At 36.7% G+C, this 19,854-nt stretch overlaps 2 protein-coding genes and 1 pseudogene across 2 annotated transcripts in view; 1 reads left to right on the top strand and 2 right to left on the bottom strand.

Moving 5' to 3' along the window:
- Positions 1-8,679, top strand: part of HNRNPU (heterogeneous nuclear ribonucleoprotein U) — a 10,058-nt gene extending 1,379 nt beyond the window's left edge. Inside the window, exons 2-14 of the mRNA XM_025048507.1 lie at positions 345-478; positions 567-640; positions 2,645-2,784; positions 3,322-3,421; positions 3,827-3,939; positions 4,268-4,531; positions 4,805-4,924; positions 5,338-5,466; positions 5,553-5,721; positions 5,988-6,242; positions 6,537-6,721; positions 7,022-7,093; positions 7,569-8,679. Coding sequence (XP_024904275.1) covers positions 345-478; positions 567-640; positions 2,645-2,784; positions 3,322-3,421; positions 3,827-3,939; positions 4,268-4,531; positions 4,805-4,924; positions 5,338-5,466; positions 5,553-5,721; positions 5,988-6,242; positions 6,537-6,721; positions 7,022-7,093; positions 7,569-7,622 — 1,809 coding nt within the window. The 3' untranslated portion in view covers positions 7,623-8,679. The remainder of the gene's footprint in view (positions 1-344; positions 479-566; positions 641-2,644; positions 2,785-3,321; positions 3,422-3,826; positions 3,940-4,267; positions 4,532-4,804; positions 4,925-5,337; positions 5,467-5,552; positions 5,722-5,987; positions 6,243-6,536; positions 6,722-7,021; positions 7,094-7,568) is intronic.
- Positions 8,680-11,150: 2,471 nt separating this feature from the next.
- Positions 11,151-11,269, bottom strand: LOC112481754 (annotated as a pseudogene).
- Positions 11,270-17,351: 6,082 nt separating this feature from the next.
- LOC102886326 (cytochrome c oxidase assembly protein COX20, mitochondrial) overlaps positions 17,352-19,854 on the bottom strand; it is a 5,511-nt gene continuing 3,008 nt past the window's right edge. Inside the window, exons 2-4 of the mRNA XM_015591266.1 lie at positions 18,514-18,628; positions 18,339-18,402; positions 17,352-17,635 (exon numbers count right to left, since the gene is read on the bottom strand). Of these exons, the coding sequence (XP_015446752.1) occupies positions 17,497-17,635; positions 18,339-18,402; positions 18,514-18,628 (318 nt within the window). The 3' untranslated portion in view covers positions 17,352-17,496. The remainder of the gene's footprint in view (positions 17,636-18,338; positions 18,403-18,513; positions 18,629-19,854) is intronic.

The following is a 19,854-nucleotide window of genomic DNA, read 5'->3' as shown; positions in this document are numbered from 1 at the left end:
GCCGCGGGGAGCGCGGGCCCGGGGTGGGGGAGGGGAGGGCAGGGAGCGCGGGCCGGGCTCGGCCCCTCCCCTCTTCCTGAACTCTCTTTAGGATGCACGTGGGCTCGGCCTGGCGGCGCTATTTTTCATTAGCTTTCTCGAATCTTCCGCATAGATTGGCAAAATTTGTAATGTCTTTAGACTGCGTCACCTAACTCTGTTGCCATTCCAAGCCGATTGTTTGAAAGTCTCATTTGATTAGTCGATTGAAAACGCTTTGCAGAAAGGAACAGGGAAAGGTCGAGCTCTTTTGCGCCTGGAAACAAAAGGGTTTTTTCCTGTTGTGTCGCGGCCTGGCTTCCTAAATAGGGGTGTTGTGTGTTATAGGAGACGGCAAAACAGAGCAGAAAGGCGGAGATAAAAAGAGGGGTGTTAAACGACCTCGCGAAGATCATGGCCGTGGATATTTTGAGTACATTGAGGAGAACAAGTATAGCAGGTAGAAGATGCTCATCTAGTTTTTCTTGTCACCCATTCTTTATTCTTTGGTGGGAAGCGCTGTATCAGGAGACAATATTGTCTTTCAGAGCCAAATCTCCCCAGCCACCTGTTGAAGAAGAAGATGAACACTTCGATGACACAGTGGTTTGTCTTGATACTTGTAAGTGACGCTGCTTCTCCTCTTCTTCCCCCAATTATCGAATGTGGTAATTTTTGGTTCCAAAATGTTAGAAGACAATATAGTACGTTGAATTTAAGTGCAGAAAGTTGAGCAGAAATGGGTTTTTAAAGGCAGGAAGATGACGTAGATTCCGATAGCCTAATGTTTAGTGCAGCATCAGTTGTATTGATAATTTTACAGGCTCTAGCAATTTGGTAATGTTTTTATATGACTTGAAAGATCTTCGTAGGAATGTAAAGTTAATGCCAATTTTGGACTAGCTAGCTAACGGAAACGTGTAATACTACCTATACCTTGTCCTTATGGGCTGCTTCTATAAAGTAACTTTGTGTGTGTGTGAAATTATATTAAGTGAGCTATTTGGGTTAGTTAAATAATTATTAATGACTTTTCCCATTAGCACACAAGTATATTCCCTATTCTAAAAGACTGTAATATTACTTTCTCAATAACTGCTCTTTTGTTCTCAATTCCAGTTCAGTAGCTGCTGCTTTAACATAAGTTGATTTCTTCCAAAGACCTGGGGCAGCAGCAGTGGGCTATCACTGGGCCACTAGCTTTCTTCAGCAGCGAATGGTATCAATGGCAGCGCTGTAAATACTGCTACTTTACCCAGTTGGGTTGCAATTGAATATGAGGAAGTATTGCAAACCTCTAAATGGGCCGTGGCTGTCAGATTTGTAATTATTTTATTACAAAGAAGTTTTGTTGGTGTAGTATTTGATCAGAATGGGCAGTTCTTTTGGTGATAAACAGAACGAAGGGTAGAAGTAATTGCTTGGAAAGTAAGAGGGTATAGTAAGGTGTCAACCTGCCCTGTGTAGATCCTAGGGAGTTGAAGCTTAGATTTTCATGTTTTTGAATACCAATTTTTATTCAGATATGTAAGTGTAAAACTCTTGATTTCTTATTGAGTATCCTTTACAGGTAGTTGAGATAGTGGAGTCGTAAAAGAAAAGTTGTACGTGGAAAAGTAGTTGATTTGGAAGTTTTATTAAATTTGGTTGCTTAAAAATAAAGACTTAGGTATTGGCGAGATACTGAAGCAACGATTCAAGAAAAGTAATAGGCGCTATACTGTTGTAGACAGGCTTTTAGCTGATCACTTAGGAATATCAATTTAAGCACAATGTTGGGTTTAAACACAATTTATGAGGTTGAAAATTTTGTTAATGATAGGAATTTTAAGAGCAAAGCTGAAGGGAATTCCAAACTAGATTTAATTTTCTCTCATCAGTCAAAACTTAAAACAGCTTTCTAACTTTAGCTCATAAGTGAGAACTCTGAGAAAGTACATGCTAATGAGCCAGTGACCCAAAGGTTAAAGACGTTTGGATTTGGATAATCCCGGAAATGGGTAATCCCCCAATTGTTTTTGAGTGACAGGCAAGCCTGGAGAAAGAGGTCCTAAAGTGCTGTATTAGTTTCAGTGTTAGACAACCATGTTGGTGCTTTGTAGTTTGAGGTTGCTTTCTTCACAAGTTTTAGAAAAGAATTTAGGATCTAGAGCCCCTAGTGTTTTAAAATTACAAAGTTAGGATCAACAGCTCATACTCCTACTTAAAAATATTTGGTCATGGCCTCCCTTCAGTTTTATTGTGGCACTGGTAAAATCTACCTGGTTCTGGCATGCTTCACTTTGATTTCCTGCTATCCTCTACTGCTTGCCTCTAAATCAAGGTAAAGAGCAGAGCAGGTATGTATTAAATGTCACATTGTCTTGATTATTTTATATTCTTAAAATACACGTTAAGCTTTGGTGTGTCTTGGTTCTCTAGGTAGTTTACCCTTTAGTTCATAATTTGGCAAGAGTGACTTGGTGGGAGTGGGGCTTAGACTGAAAATTTAGAACAGCATGATCTAAAAATGTTCTGTGCTGCATTTAGAAATATGCAAAAAGTTAATAACCAAGATTTGTCTATATAGCAGACACATTTACATTGGATGTCAAAAGAAATAATGTGGTGTTTGATATACTTACAGATAATTGTGATCTGCATTTTAAAATATCAAGAGATCGCCTCAGTGCTTCTTCCCTTACTATGGAGAGTTTTGCTTTTCTTTGGGCTGGAGGAAGGGCATCTTACGGTGTATCAAAGGGCAAAGTCTGTTTTGAAATGAAGGTAAATAGAATTTTGTGATTTATGTATATTTTTTGTGAGTGTAATGTTGGTGGAACTTTTCTGTTTTTGAAGTTTCTGTGGATTAGAAAAGGGGCTTGGAAACCTTTTGTAATAGTTGAACTCGTTATATCAGAATTTGTGTAATAGAGTCAGACTCCCCCCCCTTTTTTTTTTATTAAGGGTGCTGTGTGTGTGTGTATGTGTGTATGTGTGAGATGTGAGAAAACCCACTAAGGGTTTAAAAATTTAAACTTCTGGTTTTGTTCCAGAGAAAAAAATGCTGAATGTTTATTACTTTAATTGGTTTAGGTTGGGTATAGAGGATATGTAAATTTTAAACATTAGCTGTTCTTTTAAATGTGAATCAACCTAGTACTTAAACCTTTTTAATTTCAATTCAGTAAGCCCCTACATCAGTTTTTTTTGGGTTCTTGTGTGTCTTTATATTAGTAGCCCAAGGCCCAAATGAAATAAGCCAGAGTTCCTGGATTTATCTATTGGATTAAAATTTTTAATCATTTATGATTTGACTTTCAGGTTACAGAGAAGATCCCAGTGAGGCATTTATATACAAAAGATATTGACATACATGAAGTTCGGATTGGGTGGTCTCTAACGACAAGTGGAATGTTGCTTGGTAAAGTTTCCATTTGAGTACTGTGTGCTCGTGAGTTTTCAGGGCTGATTTCAGTAGGTAGAGTAGAAGGCATTCCAAACCTTTTGCTTGTTTTTGTCCATTCTGTTAATATTTTAAACGTGATGAATAATAGCAGGCACAGGCTCAATTTTAGGTTTTATTCCTTTGTGGTTAACTTATTTTATGACCAGTGGTTAAGGTAGAATGTAACCCATGTTACACAGTTCGTCAACTAAGTTACATAATTCATCTGGCTCTCGTTAATTGAATACCTAGTATAGAGTCGATGTCAGTGGAAAAACATTAGGTTAGTCATCTTTTGAAGCTTATATCTTGAATATTAAAATATGTGGGCCATTGGACTGTTTGAAAAAGTGACTTCATGGTAGTTAATTATTTTCTTAGGTGAAGAAGAATTTTCTTATGGGTATTCTCTAAAAGGAATAAAAACATGCAACTGTGAGACTGAAGATTATGGAGAGAAGTTTGATGAAAATGATGTGATAACATGTTTTGCTGTAAGTCATAGCTAAATTTTTATAAATGGCAAGTTATAAGCTTAGAGACTCTTTAAAGATATATCGGTGTTGGAATTCATTATTAACTCCTTTTGATTGAAAATTGTTTAACACTGCATTGACCTGGAAATCTAGTCTGCTAAGACAGTATTGTTTCTGCTGCTGGTTATAGGTGTTTCATCGTTTATAACCAATAGAAAGCTGTTAAAACTTAACAAACACATGCCTTCTACAGGATAAGCTTCACTCCTAATTTAAATTTTAAAGTGTTTTAGAAGGCCTAATTTTTTAAATTTAACACCCCCCCGCCCTTCCCGCCCCTTAACAGAACTTTGAAAGTGATGAAGTAGAACTCTCCTATGCAAAGAATGGACAAGATCTTGGCGTTGCCTTCAAAATCAGTAAGGAGGTTCTTGCTGGACGGCCACTCTCTCAGCATGTTCTCTGCCACAACTGCGCTGTTGAATTTAATTTTGGTCAGAAGGAAAAGCCATATTTTCCAATTCCTGAAGACTATACTTTTATCCAGAATGTCCCCTTAGAGGACCGAGTTAGAGGTCCAAAGGGGCCTGAAGAGAAGAAAGATTGTGAAGTAAGTGATTTTTTAAAAAAGCATAAAGCATTGCTATAGCTTGGCAAAAATTACATTTAGAAGAGCTAAATGATTCATCTGTTTCCTTTTTGAGCCATTCCTGTTGCTTGGTGATTTTTCTCTCAGTACCTATCTTCTCCCTTTCCACAAATTACCTCGTTATAGGGCTGTGAAAATTTTGATACTTAAAGTGGGTTATTGAGTATGAAGATATTTTTAAAATTTTTATGTGACGACTAATGATCAGTGAAATAACGTTTCTTTCCATTGTAGGTTGTTATGATGATCGGCTTGCCAGGAGCTGGAAAAACTACCTGGGTTACTAAACATGCCGCGGAAAATCCTGGTAAATACAACATTCTTGGAACAAATACCATAATGGATAAAATGATGGTAAGTAAAATGTTCAGGGCATGATGTCAGCATTTTAAAAAGACTAGAAATTATTCTAAGTAACCCTTTTTTCTTGTTCTTATATCCATTTTGATAGTATCTTAGGGGTAGGAATTTGGACAAATTAAATTGATCACTTGGGTGTGGGCTCTTTATCTGTAAGATAAACTGGCTTCCCAAGGCTAGGCTTCGTTGTCTTTGCCAAAGAATTTTTTGAACTCTTGCAACATCCAGAAGCTTAAAAAAATTGAATAGCACATCTTACATGATAGTGACTTTTTTTGGTAGCAGTAGTAGGAAAAAGCAATATTTAAATTTAAGTGTGCCAGCTTTCTATATAGATACAAGCTGTGATATAAAGTTTAGCTTGAGAATCAAAAGTTTAAAGGAAATTTTTAATTTTTAAAAAATAGGTGGCAGGTTTCAAGAAGCAAATGGCTGATACTGGAAAACTGAATACACTGTTGCAGCGAGCCCCACAGTGTCTTGGGAAGTTTATTGAGATTGCTGCCCGTAAGAAGCGAAATTTTATTCTGGATCAGGTAAGCTGTATCTTTGAAGACGAAAAAGTAACCTAATTGGATTTGGTGTAGAATTTATAATAAACTTTTTTTTTTTTTTTTTAAAGACAAATGTATCTGCTGCTGCCCAGAGAAGAAAAATGTGCCTGTTTGCAGGCTTTCAACGAAAAGCTGTTGTAGTTTGCCCAAAGGATGAAGATTATAAGCAAAGGACACAGAAGAAAGCAGAAGTAGAGGGAAAAGACCTGCCAGAACACGCTGTCCTCAAAATGAAAGGCATGGAACTGAATTCTGTTATGTTAAATCTCTTTGTATGACTTTTATATGTAAATTTAACATTTTTCGGTAGTAATATTGTTTCAGGAGTTACATTAACTCTTTGTAAAAAAGTGTTTTTGGCTTTCTACTTTTAAGGAAAATGTGTTCCTAAACCAGCAGTAGATATTGTAGTGTGTGTTGAAACACTTAAAGCCATTCAAGAATTATAGGCTTAAGGACTATGAATTTGGTGGTTTATGTTAATCTGACTTTATTCCTTGTAGGAAACTTTACACTGCCAGAGGTAGCTGAGTGCTTTGATGAAATAACCTATGTTGAACTTCAGAAGGAGGAAGCCCAAAAACTTTTGGAGCAGTATAAGGAAGAAAGCAAAAAGGCGCTTCCACCAGAAAAGAAACAAAACACTGGCTCAAAGAAGAGCAATAAAAATAAGAGTGGCAAGAACCAGTTTAACAGAGGCGGTGGCCATAGAGGACGTGGTGGATTCAACATGCGAGGTGGAAATTTCAGAGGTGGAGGCAAGTTAATTTTGAGTTCTGTGTAGTTCCAACATTGAAATAAGTAGCAGTCTTCTAATTTGGATCTGTATGTCATAAGGAAATTTAATCCTTATTGATCTTAGCTGCCCTAGTAACTAGTTTAAAATCTTAATGTGATTTGGTAGTATACACACCTACGTTATGTGAGCAGTTAAACATTTTTGTCTTTAAATGTTCTTTTTCCTCCTAAAATGAAGGAACAGTCCAGAAGAACCCTCTAAGTAGCATCTGTAAAAGTGGCACAAAACACTGAATTAAATGTCTCATTTTCAGCTCCTGGGAATCGTGGTGGATATAATAGGAGGGGCAACATGCCACAGAGAGGTGGTGGCGGAGGCGGAAGTGGTGGAATTGGCTATCCATACCCTCGGGGCCCTGTCTTTCCCAGCCGAGGTGGCTACTCAAACAGAGGGAACTACAGCAGAGGTGGCATGCCCAACAGAGGGAACTACAACCAGGTAATGATTCACCATCCCTGCAGGAAGGATGCAGGCAGTAGTTATCTGTATAAACAAATCCGAAAGATGTTGCATAACCCCAGAACCATATGAACTGTGTCTGCATTGATGTAAGAAAAAATGAATGATAGTAGTAAAACGAGTCCACCTAATTTTGATTTTGCAGGTGCAGTAAGTACCAGCTATCCATTTCTGTGCTGTTCTTCATCCCTCCCATGTCCAAACGTAAGAAGTTGCACTCTGAGTTCTTAAAGATTTTTTTTAATCATCTTTTTTTTTCCCTTTTTTTTTTTTTTTTAGAACTTCAGAGGACGAGGAAACAATCGTGGCTACAAAAATCAATCTCAGGGCTACAACCAGTGGCAGCAGGGTGTAAGTAATGTCTTATGTGCTTATATACATTGTTTTTTGAGTTCAAGAGAATCAGTTTTCAAAAAGATTTTTATCCAGGGATTGAAGTGTTTGTAAATGCTAACAGGGCACTGTGAATTGTGTTGCAGTTGTAGCCATAATCTTATTTTTTGAAGGCATAATAGGTTGGAGTTCGCTGTAACTTACTATATTTTTTTTTAATAAAGTAACGTTATTTAATACATGTTTCTTTTTATGACTAGTATTAATTGTGTAAACTAACCAAGTCCTGGTGTGTTTCCTTTTGTTGTAATGTGTTTATTGATAATAATGGGTTATTAATACTAACTGAATCTGGTTTGATAGAAATCAGAGGTATGACAGGTATAAATTTGTTTCCAGCAATTACTCTGAATTAGATTCATTGTCATTTCCTAAAAGCAGTTTGAGTGGCTTATTGATGTTTTTTCTTTAAAAAAAAAATTTTCTCTTACAGCAATTCTGGGGTCAGAAGCCATGGAGTCAGCATTATCACCAAGGATATTATTGAATACCCAAATAAAACGAACTGATACATATTTCTCCAAAACCTTCACAAGAAGTCGACTGTTTTCTTTAGTAGGCTAACTTTTTAAACATTCCACAAGAGGAAGTGCCTGCGGGTTCCTTTTTTAGAAGCTTTGTGGGTTGATTTTTTTTCTTTTCTTTTTTGTACATTTTTAATTGCAGTTTTAAAGTGAATCGTAAGAGAACCTCAGCATTGTGCACGATAAGAGAATGTGTCAGTATTTCAGGGTTCTACATTTTATCTGTAAAATGTGACTTTTTTTTTATCACAACAAAAGTAAAATGTTGCTTTGTACCTGGTGTCTTTTATTAAGAATTTACTCCCCCCATTTCTCACAGAGATAACAGTCGGGAGTCATTGTCACAATATAATAGAAATGTTAGCAACCAGATTCATGTAAGGACTGAGCGGTCCTCATGAATTGCATAAGACTCTGTACTGCTCGTATTGCACTCCATCCTCTCTGTAGTTTGCTGAGTAGTGGAGGGGGTAAGCTAAATAGTAGTTTCTGGCAATAACTGGGAAGGCTTTTTCTTTTTAAATAACAATGGAATTGGCATAAGTGAATGAAGATACAACTTGGAACTAAGATAGAGAAGATGGAGTGTATGTAGAAGGGCTGTTAAAAATGTAAAACTTGGTTGCATTATTTGTGGAGGCTCAAACTTGTGAAGGTTAAATACCATAATTTTTCCATTTGTTCTGCATTTTGATTCTGAAAAGAAAGCTGGCTTTGCCCATTTCTTATTAAAAAAAAACTTGTTGTAAATCCAGTTGTCTAATGGGATCTATATGAAGTTAGCTCTGTCTGTATGCCCTTCTCCCACAAGATACTGTATAACTAGTGTGCTTGTAGTAGTTTCCTCCACCATCTTTGTAAGCTAATGCAATTGTGAGTCACCCATTTATATCTTAATTTTTAATCATGTCAGTTTTTGAATGGGTATCTCCTTAGCCTGCTGATTTCTTTTTCTTTCTAAAGAAAGTGGGTGGAGAAATTAATTTAGACGTTTGTTTGCAATAAAAAGAATTCATTTTACTCTCGTTTTGGGATTCTCGCCATCAAGGTTTAAAATCCCTTTATAAAACTCCCAAGAGGAGAAATTTTAAGTGTGTGCTTTCTGGACAGCTTATTCTTTACTCTGTATTTGGAACATTTAGGTTTTAAAAACTTAAATGTTAAATGTATATTGACAATTGACTTTATGAAGTAAAGCTGAATTCTTCCCTTCCCCTCCCCCGCAGATGACTTAACATTTAATGAGGGGAAAAGGTAATGGCTGGGAGAAGTTTAACACTGTTTATCATCTTTACGAAATGCTAATGGCTGTCCTCAACTGATTATTTTATATACATATATAATACATGAAACTCTGGGAACAGATGCTTTTAGAAGCCATCATGCAAGCCAGTCATTGAATCACTACTACACAACACTGCTAACTTAACTGTAGCTATGTGATAACATTAGATCCCCTAATTGTAATTTTATTGGGTTTGCACAGAACACTTAATCTTCTAAAGGAACCTCACTAATGTGAAGTGAGGAATCAGGAGTCAAACTGTAGAACTAAAACTTCAGTCTAGTGTTTTGTTGGTGTTTTAGGTTGCTTCTGGTAAGTTTAGGATGTCTATATTTGATTGCTTAGATTTTTGTTTCAGTCATTTGAAATCAGATTTTTAACTTATTTATACTCCTAGGAATTTTCTTGCTACAAGCTCAGTTGCAGCTGAGTTTTAGATGATGGTGTAGGTTCAGTTGAGAAATTTATGGAACAGGGGCTAATCTTAAAGTCAGTGTAAGAATACTTAATACAAAGTAATGTTTCAAGGGCTTTTGTCTTTTTAGCAGTTAGCTTACTGCTTGCAATCACTGGCATGAGTTACTTTTCAGTCAGTATATATTATTAGGACTGCTAGACTTAAACCCATGGGCCAAAATTCAAACAATTGCTAATCAGTGTTTAGATATCCTTGAATGTTTGGATGTCTTTAAAAAAATTTTGCACATACCTTCTGGTTTAAAATTGCTTATTAAGGAATTCTTATCTAATAATTGCAGTGGGAGAGTAATGGTCAAATAACACTATTTGGTGTAGACTATTATAACTGTGTAGCCCAGAAAATTTGGGGAAGAAAGATAAAATGTCTAGGAAAATGTTAAAATTTTAAGGAGTAGACGCAAGATCAGAACTAATAGTAATGTCTGTTTGTACAAAAAAAATAATCAGTATTCTAGAAATTGAAAAGAGGGAGTACACCAAATAGCAAACAAAAGGAAGAAAAATAAGTTAAATGCCAAGTTTGGCACAGTGAGACCTGTGAATGAGAAACCTGATTCATTTTTCCCTCCCCTTGCCTACCTCCCCGCTGGCAAGCAAAACACCACATAAAAACAGCCAGGTATAGTGCTGAACAAATGTCCCAGCTATACCTAGAGAAAAACCAGTGAGATTGCTGTGCCTTTTCACTAGAAAGTTTTGCAGGTACTTAACACCTATCACCCCAAGTCTGGAATTCGATCCGATTGGGCAGCTACAGTAGTGTGAAAAGCAGCATAAGGATAATCGGGAATGCTGCAAGATGGAAAGGATGAAGTAACCCGAACTGCCATGGTACAGGAGATTCTGTGCTGCTAGGTTACACCTTGTTAACACATACCTAGCTTGTGATGGGGGTGGAGTGGGCATCTGGCTCTGACCTAGAAGGTGGGACCAGCTTCTGGCCCTAATGACAGCAAGAAGTCTTAAAGTGAGTCAAATCAATCTGACATTGAAATGACAAAAAGCCTTAAATATCCACAAAATAATCTCATTTACCTAGGGTAGAGCTGGTCTGAAAATAAGGAATACGACATTAGATAATCCTAAGCACTAGCAACAAGGTATTAAAACTTTAAGACATTTTTCTTTGAAAAATTAAAACTTTAGGAAAGGTAACAGTATGTTTTTCACTTACCTGGGGAGTTCATATCATGGACAGATTGTATTCTGTATTTAATATTTGCTTTGGATGTGGGGATTGACTTTTTTTTATAAACATTTGCTTTTTATCCTAGGATCATTTTTATAGCAGGTTCCACTATACAAATAAAAATGCTGAAATAACTTAGTGCTATAGACATTTGACAAAGGTCTGAGCGTCAGTCTGTAAGCATATCTGGTGTTTTTGAAACGCCAAAACCAGATGAAGGTTATTATACTAAGGGAGGCATAAACTTCTTTCATAGACCAAATCTTAGTTTTTGGTATTAGTTTAGACGTAAAGATATCTCTGGAAAACATTTCCCATAATTCTCTTCTTAGATGTACTATAAAATGTCTTTTTTAAGAAAAAGGATGGAACCTGCAAGACAACAGTCTTCTCTCCAACCTACCAGAATAGCAATTGAAATGTTCTGGAAAGATGAACATGATTCTTTTTATTTTTTTAGGCAAAGCAGTCCTTAGTCGATCTCACACATTGCAAGGACCTTGTCATGTTCTTACAATTCCGTATTTTTTATTTTTACGCCAACAGCACCTGGTCTTCCTAGATGGTCTCCTATTCAAGTACTAACCAGGCCCGAACCTGCTTAGCTTCCAAGATCAGATGGAATCGCGCTTGTTCAGGGAGGCACGGTCATAGACTAACATGATTCTTTCTAAAGCCATTTTTTCCCTAACGTTCTTGAAACGGTTCGAGTCTAAACTTTGTTCATATTTCCAAGGCTCAGGAAACCTGGGCTTAAGATATAACATTTTAGTCATAGTTAAAAACAAAGCATATTATGATCTGGCAATACATTGTTTTAAGGGACAGCAATTTGTGTTTATTAGTTATGTAAACTATAGTATCTTCCAATCATTAATTGCCTAAACTTACCTAAAAACAAATTGAATGTCCTCCTGCTATGGAGAGAGCCTTTCCTTGGATTATTTTTAGATTTTAATTTTCTTTCACCTTTTACACTAAAATATTCAGGTGTGGATCTAGCCAGTTTAGTGTTTGTTTAGGCTGCTCTGATCCCTAATTTTTGACCTAGTACTGTTACTACAGGTACATATTTATAAGACAAATAGTAAAAATATTTTAGCTAACTCATATTGAGGTGACTTGCCTTTTTAACCAGACTTTGTTTAAAATAAACCCTTGAGGATTTTATAAGGGAGCCACAGTGCTCAAATGTGTTGGAGTAGGAAAATTTCAAAACCAGGATCCCCAAGTATCTTAACATTACAAAGCTTTAAGTTATGTGTATGTTTGAAATTGAACTCCCACCTTCATATGGAATGATTTATATTTTGCTAAATATGTTTAGTTGGTGGTCACATTCAGTTTGCACTATGCATACAGCTGGAGCCCAGAAAATAAGAGCTTTGGGTAGGTGAGAATGGCTAACAGATTGTGCCACTTACATTTAATAAGGATGTACTTTCACTTCCTGGCCAGTTGTCTAAAAATACAGGTGGTTATGAATGTTTAATTTGTTCAAGGGACTTAATCTATAAAGGATAGTAGATGTAGATAGGAAATAGGTGGAAAAATCATATAATGTTAATCTGGAATTACTCAATGTAACATCTTGTGCAGTTGGGAATGTGATGTTCATGTGTATAGCTGAACCAGTATAATTTTTTTCTTTTACAGTTAATTGGCAATTTTAGTTATGACTGTAGATGCAGTTTTAGTAGGTGAGCAAATGCTATAAGTAACATAGTTGAGAACGTCAGTAATCACTGGTAGGTGGGTTATTGGGACAAGAAACTTAACCATGTGTTTAATTTGTAATTAATTAATGCTTAGAAATATAATTTCTCCTTTTTCATGCCAGGATTCAACATTAACTTACATCTTGACAAGGAACAGGGGTTTTGCTTTTAAACAAAGCTGAGTCTGTGGGTATGAGAAACTTGTTATAAGTGACAAGGTAATAACGGTCTAGACAAATAGAGAAGTGTGCAGAAAGGTTCAGTTCAGACCCGTATTGCTTATTGCCCTGTTAAGTCACAGTGCTGTCCCAGTGGCACAGCAGCTACTCGTGGGCATGTCCAGCGGGTCGGCGGCCTAGAGAGCTCACTAACAGAACATCTGACTGATGAACACTGTTTGTGGCATGCTCTTTCCTGCCATTCCTTTGACAGTCTGATCTTGAAGTAAAACTAGTTTTGTCCAGTAAAATATTTTATGCTCGTCAAGCAATTGAGAAACATTGCCACAAGTTACTACCCCCCCCCAAAATTTTGAGTAAAAACCGCTAAGAACAGTGAGTTGGCCAGTATAGACATCTAACTCACGTGGCATAAAAGTTTTAAAGTGTTAAGGCATACAGAGGGATGTAAAATCAATAATTCAGAACAATGGGGCTTATTTGAATGGCAACAGGCTAGTTCTTGAAGGTATTTTGTGTCTCAGTTAAGGGAGATGGGAACATGGGAGTCACGGTCAAGTACAGTAGAAGGTTCCAACTTTACTATTTATTTTGAAAAGTAATAAAGCAAAAAAAAAAAGTGCTGATTTAAATTTCATCTCCTTTTCCTTAGTCTGTCCATGTGAATGTGCTGTGTGGAAGAGTAAAAGGGCCCAACTAAGTGTGTTCCAGTGACTCGAATAGGTATTCCGCGTTAACTGCTGCTTGTACATTTAACGTTTGTTACGTTGGGCTTCTAGGATCACGTTAAATAAAACCTCCCTTATTTTAAAGAGATGGGAATGGGAGAAATTTGGTATCCAGATGGATAGGTTATACAACGGGGGGAAAAAAAGGTTTTCTAATTTGTATACCTTTAGTATTTGGTGTATCTAAGCTGATAGGCGGTCTTCTTGAATAGGAGCTGAGTCCTTTCAAGCTTAGATCTTTATTCTAATGGTTTAAATTCTTGTTTAACTTTTTGCAAGACATTTGTTTTAATGTCTTCCCTACTGGCAGAGTTTAAATGCAGATTCTAATATGAGAAAAAAATTAGAATACCTATGTCCTTAGTTTCCCCAAATCTTTCTGCATGAACCTTTTTTGTCAGATTGTAAGGTTTTGGGAAAAAAAGAGATCCTTTTGGTTAGTGAAGTGATAAAAATTCACATCAGTACATAAAATCAACTAGGAAGAACATTTAAATTGTAAATAGAAGGTATAAGAAAGCTCAGCGTGAGCTCGGCTCAGTGCCAGTCCAGAGCATGTAGTTTCCTGTTGCCCTGAAGTCTAAAACTCGATAAGTTTAGACGAAATTAATTTTTCCCACTATGTACTCCAGAACTATGTATTTTAGTGAAATGAGAGGACCTGGGTGCTATACTGGTTTGAAACGAAGCTGTCAGGGTTTGCTCAATGAAATGAGCCCTACTCTGTCAACTAAAAACAGTCTAATGGCTTCTGGAGAGCAGACAACTCGGTTTCAAAGTAAAAGGTAAAAAAATCATAACTTCATTTGAGGAAAAAAATAACCCATAAAATTAGAAAAAGTTTCCAAAATAAACTTTGGATTTAGATGGTAAAACATGTTTCATTTCACATGACTTGTCCTCACAGTCCAAGGGGAGGAAACGTTTCAGTGGAAGCATCCTTTAAGAAACCAGTACTTGCAGACTGTTTATACTTTTATCCCCTAAGGGTGAGACATAATGGAAGTTATTCCTAGAAAAAAGGTGAAACGGATAAGATAATCGCCTGTTAAGTTGATCTAAACTTGTAAAGTGAACAGTAGAAGCCTCTTAAAATTAGTGCTTGCTCATAGTGTCACTGATAGCTTTCTCAAGATAGTACTTGGGGGGAAGGAGTCATCCTGTCCTTACTCTAGGAAGTAAACAGGAAGGCAGATGCAGTGGTTGAAAAGACTGTTATTGGCCAACACATTAAGAGAAAATTTAAAGGTGGAACTTAATGCACAAAATAAGTGTAAGATACCAGTATTTGGGTAATAGAGGATATTGGTATATTATACTAACCCGATTTGATGACCACTGGATCTTATTTTAAAATGCTTCCAAAAGTATTCTAGAGGACCATTAAAAACCAATTATAGCAATCGTTTTAATTTTTCTACTTTCCTCATTAAGGTTTGCTGCTTACCCAAAGCATAATGTAGTTTATATATTAACATGACTTTTAAAGGGGTACCTTGACCCCCATCCGCCAACATTTTTATCTAGGAATAGAAGGATTCAAACCCTATTTGATTCCTAGCTCTTTGCTGCAAAGTGCAAAAACAGGAATCCTGAATTTATTATATAGACCTCCTCGCATTATATAATCGAAGCAAAGGGAAACCAGCGATGGAGTAGAGGTACGTAGACTTAAAAGAGATGCTTGCAAATCAAATAATGGTACTAGGGATAGCCAAAATTTCTTGTTGCCCAACTTGGTCAGTATAAATCACAAGTCCAGAGAAAGGCTTGTAGTTAATTTTAATGCCCTGAGGTCCTTTAACTGAAATGTAAAAGCAAGTATTCAAGGAAGAACAGAGGGGAGGGGTGAGGGAAGGGGGAGATAGAGCTCTGGAGGGATTCAACAAAGTAGATATGATAGATGAGCCACAAAGTTTTTAAAACTACTAATGACCACAATTCTATTTTAATCAGCTACTTAGCTGGTACCTACTGCTATATCACCTAGTGTGAATTTCGGAATTAATGGGACAATGAAGGAAGCAGTTCATCCAGCTGGAGGTTCCAAGTGGGCATGGAAGGTAGGTTACTCCTTAAGTTTAAAATCTGAAAAGTGTGTTTGGATGAGAAGGAATCTGGACTTTGTCTGCTTGCTAATGAACATTTAGTAATTCAGTTTAACACGTGTTTGGAGTTTGGTGCCGGACATTTGGTTGCCATTGTAAAAACTGGCAGGGTTCTTGACAAGAAACTTAGGCTCTATTTGTAGCACAAGTCGGTGACCAATGAGAGTGCCAACTACTGTAACAGATGGAACAGTAGTGTGGGAACCTAAACGAGAAGGTGATTCTAATTCCCAGAGGTGAGCCAGGGAATAAAAATGTTACAGGATGTAGGAGAAGGACGTTCACAGCCGAATGAAAAAGCCTGAGCAGAGGCAGGAATTTGCATCATGGGCGGGCGAGCACTGGAAACAGCTGGTTGGTAAGTGGAGTTGGACGGTGGAGTGGAAATGGATTGGACTGGAGAGACCAGGAGTGCAAGTGTCAAGACGTGGAAGCCTACGGAAGGGTCCAGTAGCAGTGCCATAAGGGCCTTGCCGTAGGTGACACAGCCCAGTAATTAATTAGTACATTTTGTAGCATCTTACTAGTTGAGGAAATACAAAGTGTTAATGATCATGTAAATTTAGGAAATGACATTTAAAAAGTAATCCAACTAAATGTGTCATACTTTGTTTTCATCCAGGTCCCCAATTTAGGAAGTCATTCTGCTGTGAAAATGAAACCTTGTTGCTGGTGAAGGCCTTGGAAATTTTTATCAGCCGAGAGAGGTTTCTCACTCAGGGTAAGAAGTAATCATAGTATGTTAGAGCTAGAAGGGACTTCGTCAGTTGAATCCAGTTGCCTGGTTTTACATGTTACATTTGTAAACCAAAGCTGAGAAAACATAAGTGGCCTGCACAAATAGCTGGTTAAATATCAGATTTGATTAGTACTCGTGCCGTGCTGCCTCTTAACATGAGTGACTGTCACATCACAGAATGTTTAACATAATTATTTTGGTCATGATCAGTCTGAGTAACAGACTGTACTTAACTTCGCTGTGTGTCGGTAAGAGTGAGCAGATGTTCTTGTAAACTGCATTTTCCTAATAACCTTTCCTTCCCTAATCAGCGTCCAAGTCTTCTGGTGGCTGCCAGGTGATTATGATCAAGAAAAATCTCTTAGAACACATGCTCGACAAAGTCATTCACTAGTAGTTACGGCATTTGGTAAACCGCATAGCTTACGCACCCTAGCCCTCAGGACAGCCACAGGAAGGTGGGCATGGGAGGGAAAATGCTATTTCTCTGGTGAGCTGAACTGGAGCAAGTTTTAGGACATCTCTTTCTTGCCCTAACTGCTTTAGCTCACCATGATGATCACGTAACAGGACCCGTAGTGATGCCACAATCTTGTCCCCTGGTGTCTTTTTTCATATTTATAATTTCTTAGCCAGGAAGGCTTCTAGTTCATATTTTGTAATGTTGATACTAAAACAAACTAAACAATTTCATTGCTTTGGAAAGGGAGAGTTTTTTTCCTGAATAAATAAGTTGCCGTGGACTTAGTTGGATTTTTTAAATTATGGTAGCTGATTGAGTTATAAATGTCTGTTTGCATCAGGATAATACTATATGTATGTAGTTAATCCTGCAGTTCTTTTTCTTTTGTGCTAAACAAGTTTTAAAAAAATTTTGTATGCATGTACATAAATTCTATTAAAAACAAACTGTATGCTTTCAAAAAATTAAGAGCAGTTAAAAACAACCTTTACCTTAACTGCAAAATGATACAGTCCATTAGTTTTAAGTCTTATATTAGCATTGGCTTAAACCAAGAAGGTTTCCCTCATTTTTTTAACAGGGTACAGTAACATAAGTTGAGTTTTTAAAAGCAATGGGGAGAGATTTTATTTCTTGTAGTGCTGTCTTCTATACTCACTACTTATAATTACAAGGAGACTTTTCTAAGCATGCTGAACTAGGTTATTTTAAGCGTGACAAGTCCACTATACGCCCCAGTGGCAGGAGATGCCGCAGGGCAGAATAAGTTTGTAAGTGTTCACACAAGTGTTGAAAAAAAAGACTACAACTTACACATACTTTATTTGCTGGATTGAAAGCCTTCTTACGGTACATACAACGTTTGACAGAGTTGATCTCAGCTTTGCTCGCACTGACTTGAGTTACGTCAGGGAGGTGTTCTGGGGTTTTCTATACACAAGACTCTGCTCAGTTGCTGCTGTCACCGTTGGTTTGTTTTCTTTCAGGATCTAGGTGGGTACTTTCATATAAAATCTTATTTTTAATTCCTTCTCTGGCAATTCTTTCCTGTATTCTTAGCTTTGCATAATTATACCTACAATGGAACCTTGTAAGAAAAGAACACGAGTAAGTCATTAATGTAAAATTCCTATAGAAACATTTGAAATTTTATAATAAAATTAAAAAATGCTTACAGTTGAGTACCCCAAGACTTAAATTATAATCATTCTAATTTAGAGTTGTATCTTATGGTGGTTTGATGTCAAAGATACCTATGAACACATTCGTTTATTAAAATATGTTTTATATGAAATGAGGATTTCTATCACCTTAGTTTTACTTGCAGAGCCTCATAAATGGAACCATATAGTATGTACTTGGGTCTGGCTTTTTTTTTGCTCAAGAAAATACATTCGCGATTCATCCATGCTATAGTAGTAGTAGCTGTGAACACATAAGTAACATTTTCAGAGGTGATGCCATAAGCAGGGCTGAAATGAGCATTAGGGTGAAGTAAAAGGTTGAGCCTTCCTAAACAAAGTATGAACCACACCTTGGTATTAATGGCATGTGTAGTGTCATGCAGTCATCTGCTCATTTGACATGGTATAAAACACAGGTAAGAGCATTCCAGTAAAATCATTTTGTAAGAAATTTCTATTAAAAAAAGTCCTTTTTAAAAAAGCTGGTTTTTTTTTAAAAAAATAAGGTGGGAATTTCCCAATGGTAGACTGCTCTGAAAAGAGCATGTGCTTTGGAATTAGATAAACCTATTACAATCATGGATCTTGAATACATGATACACATACCAGCATCCTAAAGTCACCAAGATGAATCCGCCTACTCCAACATCACATGATCTTCTAATTCTACCTGTCAAAAAGCACAACCACTGTAATTATAATTATGTATATTACTCCATCTAGAAAATAATTGTTCAGCGCACACAGATGTGTTTTTATACATAGAGAAAAAGATACTCACTAGTTAACAAGAAATGTCCAAGGCCAGCCACAACGGATCCTATTGAACCATATAATATTGAGTCCCGTGCACAAGGAATGTTTTCGACATCTAAAATTCCTAGGAGCTTAAAGGGCTAGGATAAAATAAAAAAGAACCTAGGTTGAACAAGAAAAAAATATTGTCGATTTTTTTGGTAAAGGATTGGTAAAGGTGGTTTGGTAAAGGATTAAACTAGAATATTGTGCTATGTGACAACCACGAATCCATTTACATTGTCTTTTATCGTACTGATGTGGTATACAGTCTGAATCTTAAAATGGGAAACCTTGAGAATTGGACCAGAAAGCCCCAAGCAGTAGCAGTATAACATACCTAACTTAATTAAATTATGGTGTTAAACCATAATTTGCTGATCGACTGGTTTGGAAATAAGAGCAAATTTTATGAGCTCTTTAAACACCTGTGAAACTTGGGAATTTGGCTGTCACTGATTTAAAACAGCGTAATTTTGTTTCTAATAATTTGGAAAGCCTAAATGGGAGAAGTAAAATCATTCTAACCACGTTTGCTTTTATTAGTATAGTGCTGTTTGTTGTAAATTTCTTTGACAATGACTTTAAATTTTATTGGTGTTAACAAGGTGAACATCAATTATGTTTCATGTAAAGGTAAATGAATGCATTCTCTCTTCTGGCCTGTTTTCTTGCCTGTGATAACAAATTGCACTTGATTGTTTTATCTTGTGGCCCTCAATCTGTAATGAAAGGTGTTGGCCTGGGTGATAAGTTCCTTCAAGTGCTAAGATGGTTTTTAAATTTTTTCTACAGTCTTCTTTGGACTTATTCTCCCAATTTAAAAACAAAAAACAAAAACCTACTGCCACCCTAACATGTTTAGAATGTCTGTCATTCTAACTGGGTACTCTAGGGGCTGGGGGGACAGGACAGACATTTAAGAAAAAAGTCAAAACATGTTTCAGTATGGCTTTTCTATTAAAGACTTAGAAAACTTATGATCCTGTTTTCTAAAACTTGATTAAATGCAAGTTTTTGGTAATGTAGCTTTTAAAAGAACGCCACTTGTCTACTTAAAGGTTTCAGTCATACTTTTTAGTTGGTAGTATAATGTAAAGGGGGAGGGGTCTATAGCATGGGGTAAAAGGGTAAAAAAGATTGGAAGAAATGGAGAAAGGACAAAATAGACAAGTCAGATTAAAGGTTAAACATGAAGATACTGATTGTGTTTTCTCTGCTGCTTTGGTTCAAGCTTCTGCCAGAAAAGATAAATGACTTTGTTTCTAATAAAGTGAAAATCACATACTCGCTTCATTCTCATTTTTGTTTTCTCTTTTGCTCCCCC

The sequence above is a fragment of the Pteropus alecto genome, unplaced genomic scaffold, assembly GCF_000325575.1.
Source record: "Pteropus alecto unplaced genomic scaffold, ASM32557v1 scaffold115, whole genome shotgun sequence".
In the NCBI taxonomy this organism is placed as follows: domain Eukaryota; kingdom Metazoa; phylum Chordata; class Mammalia; order Chiroptera; family Pteropodidae; genus Pteropus; species Pteropus alecto.
The sequence above is the reverse complement of the archived record's forward strand: the minus strand, read 5'-3'. Positions and strand labels throughout refer to the sequence as shown.